At 51.3% G+C, this 8,011-nt stretch overlaps 2 protein-coding genes across 2 annotated transcripts in view; one reads left to right on the top strand and one right to left on the bottom strand.

The window, feature by feature from the left end:
• The first annotated feature begins 991 nt into the window (after positions 1–991).
• On the top strand, positions 992–6,183 carry LOC104512221 (5-hydroxytryptamine receptor 3A-like). Its single transcript, XM_010155117.1, has 10 exons — positions 992–1,037; positions 1,225–1,382; positions 1,876–1,920; positions 2,019–2,128; positions 2,773–2,939; positions 3,647–3,807; positions 3,959–4,169; positions 4,809–4,928; positions 5,089–5,132; positions 6,130–6,183. Exons 1-10 carry the CDS (start codon positions 992–994, stop codon positions 6,181–6,183), a joined length of 1,116 nt encoding a protein of 371 aa, XP_010153419.1.
• A 220-nt stretch (positions 6,184–6,403) lies between these two features.
• Positions 6,404–8,011, bottom strand: part of ATP5H (ATP synthase, H+ transporting, mitochondrial Fo complex, subunit d) — a gene marked incomplete at its 5' end in the record, with an annotated part of 2,152 nt that continues 544 nt past the window's right edge. The window contains 3 exons of the mRNA XM_010155116.1: positions 6,404–6,535; positions 6,666–6,728; positions 7,061–7,132. Coding sequence (XP_010153418.1) covers positions 6,404–6,535; positions 6,666–6,728; positions 7,061–7,132 — 267 coding nt within the window. The remainder of the gene's footprint in view (positions 6,536–6,665; positions 6,729–7,060; positions 7,133–8,011) is intronic.

Below are 8,011 nucleotides of genomic sequence, written 5' to 3'. Positions count from 1 at the left end.
CCCTGCGCTCACATCCCACCGGCTGCGAGCAAGGGATTGCGGAGGCCAGGTCATCCCCAGCACCATTCTGGGGGCTCAGCGTTGTCCCTCCTCCAGTGGCACCGTCACCCCGCTCACCCCTACTCCTCCTCGTGCCCCTGATGTCTGAGTCAAAACCTCTTACGGCCCATACGCCTCCCACCTCCTACCCCAGACACAACCAGAGGCCACAGCAATAAGGTGTCACCTCCGATGTCCCAGCGGGATGGGGTTTTCCAAGCCCTCGCAAGGGAACCATCGCTGCGAGTACCTGGAGGCACCACTGGAATCACAGCAGAAAAGGTAGGCAGTGATGGAGAGGAGGGACAGACGGACGGACGTGTAAAAGAAAACCTCTCTGAGCCTCTCGTCTTAACGGCGAGGACGGGGAGCAGCCCCGCAGAGCAAGGGAGATCAGCGAGGAGGCAGGAACACAAAATCAGTGGGTACGTGAACGGCGCGGTGCTTTGGGGAGTGAGAACATACTCCACTCCCGCAGCCTGGGCTGCTCTGGAGCAGGACCAGGCTCGAAGGAGAGCAGCTTCTCCGCCTCCCCAGCACCCCTCACGTCTCACAAGCACTAATTCCTATTCCATTTCAGTGTGGTGGCAGCACACTCAGCCCTGTAAATGAGACAAGATTTGCTTCTGAGTGGCTCTGGCTCCTCGCCTTTCCTTTGTGGAGATGGTCCCTTTTTCCTCCTCTCCCTCAAATCGTTGGATTTTTTCTTTTAATGACCTCCTTCTCCCTTACCACAACTAAAGGCTGCTCCCAAGAGCCAGCTGAGTGCATCGAACCATTAGCAAATTCTTCCTTCCAATGCAAGTAAATACATAAAAAGCCTAGTTTCTGTTTACAAAATATCCGTCCCTCATTAATAAAAATCAGATCAACTTCTACATAACAAATGACGTGTCCTGGAGCTGCTCTTAAGGCACACGGTACCGTTTGCCTCCTTATTTGGAAGGAGATGATGCAGCGAGTTTTCATAGCTATCCTCACCTTTTCTCTTGGGACAGGTAAGTTGAAGAGGGATGGAAAAGCTTTGAGGAATTCGCACCTATGCGAGAAGGGATTAACTATGTTTTTCATTAATTAATGCGGGTTAATGATGTTTTTCATACCCCGTCTGCTTTGGGAGCTCCCTCACAGGTTGACATCTCGCCCGGTCCTTTTCTGATCCAAGCGGAACGTTCTCTCTCGCAGGGGCTGCCCCGAGGTACGTCTGCACCTACTACGATGTTGTCGAGCACCTGAACATCTCCTCTCACAGCAAGCTGCACGCACACATCCTGCCCAAGACAAACTTGAAGGAGCCTCTGGAAGTGAAGACAGATTTGGTGTTGGTGTCTATCCTCTCTGTGGTAAGGACCCAAAAATCCCGGTGAGTCTTTGTAACAGGGAACTGGGCGACTGGGGTCCGAGGCTTCTACGCGGGGCTGGGGCCAGCGAGGCTACAGGTGGGAGAATCGGCCCTTTCCGTTTCTTCAGCGTTCTGCAGTTGGAAAGCATTTTTGGAAGATCTGGAGTATTTTCTCCCACCTAATTCCAGGAAAACACTTCAGAGGCAGGTTCAGACGAACAGCTCACTTCACGGCAGGCTCTAAAACCAACCCCGCGCAGCGCCTGAACCGAGCAACGCAGAGCCCTGGCACGTAGATGTTAACAACAGCCTTTTTTCAAACCTTTGGGTCATACGCTCCCACTCTTGCTTTCAGCTGTAGGACCCAGATCCTTGAGCTCTCCTCCTGAGCCAAGTTTCTGCAGCCTGTGCTGGGAAACATGGGAGAGCTCCCAGGCTCTGCACTCGAGGTAACTAAGAAAATCAGCTAAATATCTTCCCTGCTCTTTCTCCAGATCGAAAAGCTCCAGACGGTCACCTTTTACTTCGTGTTGAACCTGGTAGGTCCCTCGAGAGCATTTCTCTCCTGTGATGCTCAGCACGATGGCGGTGCCGAGCCCGGCACTCATTTCTCTCCTGCAACTTCTTCCCCCTCCAGGAGTGGAAAAACACTTTTGCAACTTGGGACCCACAGGATTTCTGTAACATTTCCGAAGTGGTTCTGCCTATGGATACGTACTGGTCTCCCCGCATCTTCATTTTAGAGCGGTAGGTTTCCCTTTCATTTTTGTTCACTGGCTTAATGGGTGCAAAGTGTTGGGAATATTGTAGGAAATGGGATGAAGCCATGTAGTTAAAAGCTGTTCCCCTGAACCATCTGTGACCAAGAACCTCACGGTTTAGATTAATGGTGACCACACTTTATACAAAACACATTGTGGCTCTGTAGTACTGTAACACCCCCAGAAATGCCCCCTCTGGGCTGCAGCAGAGGAAGCAGCAGGGACCAGCAACAAACTGGAATGAAAGGACAGGTAGCAGTTTCTCGTACGATAGAGGACAGACCCCCTGAGTCTGACAGAGGATGGGCAGTGCCTCTAGCTCTTTGCCTGGGGGTGAGGAAGGGGCAGCACAGCCCCTGCCTCAGGGGAGATGGGAGTTTCCTTAGGAGGTGCAGGAGGAAAACCAACTGCTTTGTGCCTGAGTTCAGCTACTACACACCTTAGCCCAGAGGCACTCACCAGCCTTTCTTCCAGCCCCAGGTTTCCTCTCCTCACTGCTACATCCCAGGGCTGGGTGACGGCAGAGAGACCCCCCCCAAAAGGGTGCTTACGGCATCCTCAGTCCTTGTGGGACTGAGGAGCATTGCAGCATCTTGGAGCTCAGTCGCTCTCCACCTTTGTTCTCTCCAGAGTGAACGGACAAAACTCAAACCTGGATTATCTGGCCATCATGCACAACGGCAGCTTCTATTCCACCCAGCCCTTCCAGGCTACCTTGACGTGCGGCTTGATGATCCTCAAGTTTCCCTTTGACACCCAGACCTGCAACTTGAGCATAGCTTGCTTTCTCTACCCAGGTACAGCAGCAAGCTGTTTTCCCACGGCGGGCTACGTTTGCAGGAGGAGGAGTAGATGGGATGCACCCTGGCTAACTCCTGGGTTCCCTTAGCACTGCAGGCTCATGCTTGGTTAGTGGGGTTGAGGTCATGTAACACCAGGGGAAACGAGTGAAACCACTGCCATTCTGCTTTGGCACGTTTCCCAGTAACATCTCTGGGAGCATCTGGATGTTCTGTGGCAGCAGGTCCCCCCGCCAGGACTCTGTACAAACCCAGAGACTAGCAGGCTTCCTGCAACAAGGCTGCGTGTTCACGCGTGATTCTGCAGGACTGATGTTTAAACACACCTGAAAGCTATGGAAATGAGAGGAAATTAAGGACAGTTTCAGGGACCCAAACTGCAGTCAGAGTTCATCCCAACAGGAAGGATTGAAAAATAAGCAGAAGTGACACGAAACCATCCAGTTCCCATCCGCAAAGGACGATTGTCCTAATTCATGAGACATTTTCCCTCTGATCCACATTCCCAGACGTTCAGCCAAGTCCCTTCACCACAGCCCTTTTTAATTTCTCCCTGATGGGCTAAGAAATCCCAGCGCTGCGAGAAACTTTGCCTTTCCCCACCTGCACACACCCTTGGTGGGGAGGGAAGAGGAGAGGGAGTAACTGACCTCTAAATACCTAAATTTACAACTTGTCTCCTCCTCGCCCTCCTGCCCAAGCAGTAACAGACCTTGTCATGAAGACAAGACGGACACCAGCTGAGATGATGAAAGACAGCCAGAGTTACTTCCTAACTGATGGAGAATGGAAGTTCACCAACTTGACCATCAATGAATACATAGAAGAGATGGATAACGGAAAATTTTCTGTGGTCACCTTCATGGTAAGGCAGTACTTTCATCTTATATCGCAGTGATTTGCCACCAAAATAAAAAGTATGAGACAAGGTCATTTTCTACATTAAAGAACAAGCTTTCACCCAGCACAGGAAGTTATCTCCTACTCATCTAAATCTTGTCCATCTTCTTCAACAGATTTCCATGAAGAGACGACCCACTCTGTATATCTTGAACCTGATCCTCCCAACGTGTGCCCTGTATCTGCTGGATATGGCTGTGCTCTTTGGACCCAGCTCTCTCGAGGAGAAAATCAATTTCCAGATTGCCATCATCCTTGGCAGCTCCATGTTAGCTGTGATTCTCAACAACATCCTTCCAACCTCCTCCAACAAACCACCCATAATAGGTACCCTCTTTATTGAGTAAACATGGATTTTTACATAGGTACCAACTCTAACTCCGAGGGCTGGAGCCCCTCTGCCATGGGGACAGGCTGAGAGTTGGGGGTGTTCAGCCTGGAGAAGAGAAGGCTCCGGGGAGACCTTATAGCACCTTCCAGTGCCTGGGGGGGCTACAAGAAAGCTGTGGGGGACTTTTTACAAGCGCCTGTAGTGACAGGACAAGGGTTTAAATTGACAGTGGGGAGGTGTAGATTGAGTATCAGGAAGAAATCCTTCCTGGAATGGGTGGGGAGGCACTGGGACAGGTTGCCCAGAGAAGCTGTGGATGCCCCATCCCTGGAAGTGTCCAAGGCCAGGCTGGATGAGGCTTGGAGCAACCTGGTCTAGTGGAAGGTGTCCCTGCCCATGGCAGGGGGGGGGAACTGGATGATCTTTAAGGTCCCTCCCAACCCAAACCGTACTGTGATTCTAAGCCAGGTCTTCAGCTGTTACAGATGTGTTTATGAATACTGAAGTCATGAACAGCTAAGCTTTATCAGCTTGCTGGAGTCAGAGATTTCCCTCCTTCCCCTGCAGGCAGGATTACATGCAAGAAAACGATGCCAACTATCAAGGGCTTGCTTTGTTTTTGTATCGTTCTGCAGTGGTGTTCTTCCTAGGCACCTTCCTGCTCATGATCATGGCAGTGTTAGACACCTTCTTCCTGCTGCACCAGCAGCGCAAATCCCTACGCCTAGACAAGGTGCTCAGAAGCTTCCAGCGAGGTAAAGCAACCCATAACCTCCTAAACGAGTAGGTTCGGTGCGTTTTACTGGCAGGTTCGTTTGAATGAGGGTGGGTTCCCTCAGGGCAACCAGTGGCCCAGGAAGTATCAGCCCCTGTAGTGCCCCCCACCCACCCTGTGCTGACGCACGCTCTTTGCAGACGCGCACGCCGAGCTGGCGAGGAGAGCCGTGAGCAACCAGACCGTGAGACACTTGGCCAAGGAAGGGGTCCCAAGAGGGCCAAGGACAAAGGGCAGCCAGCCAAGCCCCACCGTCAACCACAGCAGCAGGACCCATTTCTGCCCGTGCTGGAGAATGTGCTTCTCTACAGCCACTTCTTCCTGTCCCTGTTCTTCTTTGCTGTTATTTCTATAAAATGGAGCAGCTAGAGACCAGCTCTGCGCAGTGCTGGTTCAGTTCTTCTCCACTGTACTGCTTCTAGCCCCTCCACTGTAATTTATTTTTCCTGCTTGATTCATAGACCTGCGTTTCAGTCACCTAAATACAACACAAAATAAAATTAAAGAGACCAACCCCCTCCCAGGGCAAGAGATCTCATTCTTGGTACTTTGTGCTCTAATTTAGCAGAGCTATGTATGTTCCAAAAGGATTCTGTGGGCTAGCAAGGTGTTGGAATAAAACCATTGCGAGATCTGGGAAGGGTGGGGGGAGATACCTTCATTCCGTGTGTGTAACTCTTAGCACAAACACGACCAACAGAAAAAGGAGTTCGTGTCCTCCTTCTTTTCCGGAGATGTTTCCACCTGGGGAAAGGTGTTTAAGAATTCCCACTCCGATAATTAAATGAAACAATGCAACTCTGAGGTGTTTGCACTATTGTTTCTGTGAGTTTCAGCGAGATCCACATTCATTCACAAAGTCAGGGCAGAGAGAATCACAGGATCACCAGGATTAACGGGGCGATACTTGGGATGCCTTAAAAAAACTTAACAAAATGCATTTGGAAAATAAAAAATTTCAACACATCTACACTCCTTCAACTCCTCCTGCAACTGGCTGCCCCTAAACCAGCACAACCAGCCTAGAAAACAGCCCCAGACCCCAGACATAGCCCCCACTGCCGCGCAGAGCACTGAACACACCCCAGCATCTCAAAAGGCCGACACATTGAGATGCAGGCATCTCCTGCAGGCAAGGAGTTGCTCAAGAGAACTACACCCCCTGCACCACGCGGTTCCAGAGGCGAACAGGCGGCTTATCTGCGTCGCAGAAGATGCAAGAGGACTCGGTGTGATCAACAGGTCTAGCTGGGATCTTGGCCCTTGCCACGCAAACCAGCTCACCGGTAGGAACGACAAAATCCAGGAAAAGCAGGCTGTTTGCAAGTTACCGTGTTGTTCCGCGTTTCTCAAAACCTCGCAACCTCACGTCTAAGCCACAGACAGGAAGGAAATCACTTTATTTGAAAGATTATAGAGCCTGAGAGTCGTCAGACAAACCGCTTCCAGACGCGTTTACAGATCAGCAATCGGTTTGTGGGGCCAGTACGGGTACTTCTCCTTGTCCAGTTTGGTTTCAGGGAAGGCTTCGTACAAGTCTTCCAATGTCATCTGCTCGAAGGGAATCATGTTTCTGAGCTTCTGAAGCTTGAAGTGAGAGCAGAGACAAACGCGTTACCAGTCGCTTGTCGGCAAGAAAGGGCAGAGCACACGCAAGAACGAGGTGCGTGCCAGGCTGGGTTAAAGAGCGCGTTCACTAGGCAGAGTGCAGACCTACCTGCTGCTCGTACTGGGCAATGCGAGCTCTGGAAGCCTGCACGTACTCCGCGATGCTCTTGGCCTGCGGGAAAGCAGAGGAGGTGGTGAATACGGCCATGACACAGTGACCTAGAGCAAACCTGCAACCCCAGCTCCAAGTTGGCGTTAAAATTCACCATCGCTACATAACATCGGGACAGAATCCCCACCAAATCCCAGATAGTCACACCCTTCCACACGCAGAGATCCTCTTGCTGAGCTGAAAGCCAGAGACACATGCAAAGACCAGAGCCATGCTCTGGCTCAGGCTGCCCTGCCTGTAGAGATGCAGACACAGGACATCCCTGGCACCCATTCCTATCCTCACCGAAGTCCGAGGCAACCCTGGCGTTAGGGAACAGTTTAAACACTCACAGCTTCCTGCTCCTGGGCATCAATTTGGGCAGTTTGTGTATCCACTGGCTCAGGAACCTTCAGTGCACTGAACTGTAAATTGAAAGAGAAAATTTTTAAAAGGCTGGTTTGACTGAAATAATCCTTCCCACCGCAGTCATTTTCCCTGGGAAGTGTTCCCTCCTTTCTTCCCAGGATACACTCACAACAGTGCAAGTTAACAACCTTTTGAAAAACAATGACTGCAGCTTGACCGTGTCCTTCACAAGCAGCGCTGCTCACCTGTGGGCTTAAGGCCACCACCAGGAGCCCCAATACTGCACACACCCACCACAGCAAAGCCCATCCCTTCGTAGAGAGCGACGCACAGATTCTAAGGAAGAAAGAACGTCTAACACCAAGGACTTAACGATATCCCAGACTTATTTCCCCCCAGACAAAGTTCCCAAACCCAGCTGAGGGCAGTGGGTCCTCCCAGGCTTGGGAGGCCCATTTTCCCAGCCTTAGTGACAACACGCGCCCTTCAGGAAAAGCCTCGCTCGTGCTCTCCGATCCCTGCTAATAAAGAGGATGGCAACGCCTGCAGGCACCACCCAGCTTGAGCGTTTCACAGCGGGCAGAGCCCCACTCGCCACCTTCTTCTGCTCAGCGAGTTAGAGAAATACTCTGACCATTTGCTTTAGGAGAGGCAGGCCCCAAATTCACTCCTACAGCCAGAATAATTTATCAAGCTTTCTTTCACCAACTTCCTCACCATACAGTGCCCCAGGCTTCCTCCTGAAAGATGGCATTAAAGTGACATCCAGTTGGAGCGAGTCCAGAGGAGGCCACGAAGATGATCAGAGGGCTGGAGCCCCTCTGCCATGATGAAAGGATGAGAAAATTGGGCTTGTTCAGCCTGGAGAAGAAAAGGCTCCAGGGAGACCTTATAGCACCTTCCAGTGCCTGAAGGGGCTACAAGGAAGCTGGGGG

This window comes from Eurypyga helias, unplaced genomic scaffold (genome assembly GCF_000690775.1).
Source record: "Eurypyga helias isolate BGI_N326 unplaced genomic scaffold, ASM69077v1 scaffold36817, whole genome shotgun sequence".
NCBI classification, from domain to species: Eukaryota; Metazoa; Chordata; class Aves; order Eurypygiformes; family Eurypygidae; genus Eurypyga; species Eurypyga helias.
The sequence above is the reverse complement of the archived record's forward strand: the minus strand, read 5'-3'. Positions and strand labels throughout refer to the sequence as shown.

What these genes read in the sequence shown, in the direction of transcription:
- LOC104512221 (XM_010155117.1), top strand. Translation starts at nt 992, where the DNA reads ATGCAGCGAGTTTTCATAGCTATCCTCACCTTTTCTCTTGGGACAG. An exon ending in TGGTGTCTATCCTCTCTGTG is followed by an intron (nt 1,383 to 1,875) that starts GTAAGGACCCAA and finishes CTCTTTCTCCAG; the next exon opens with ATCGAAAAGCTCCAGACGGT. An exon ending in GCTCAGAAGCTTCCAGCGAG is followed by an intron (nt 4,929 to 5,088) that starts GTAAAGCAACCC and finishes CGCTCTTTGCAG; the next exon opens with ACGCGCACGCCGAGCTGGCG.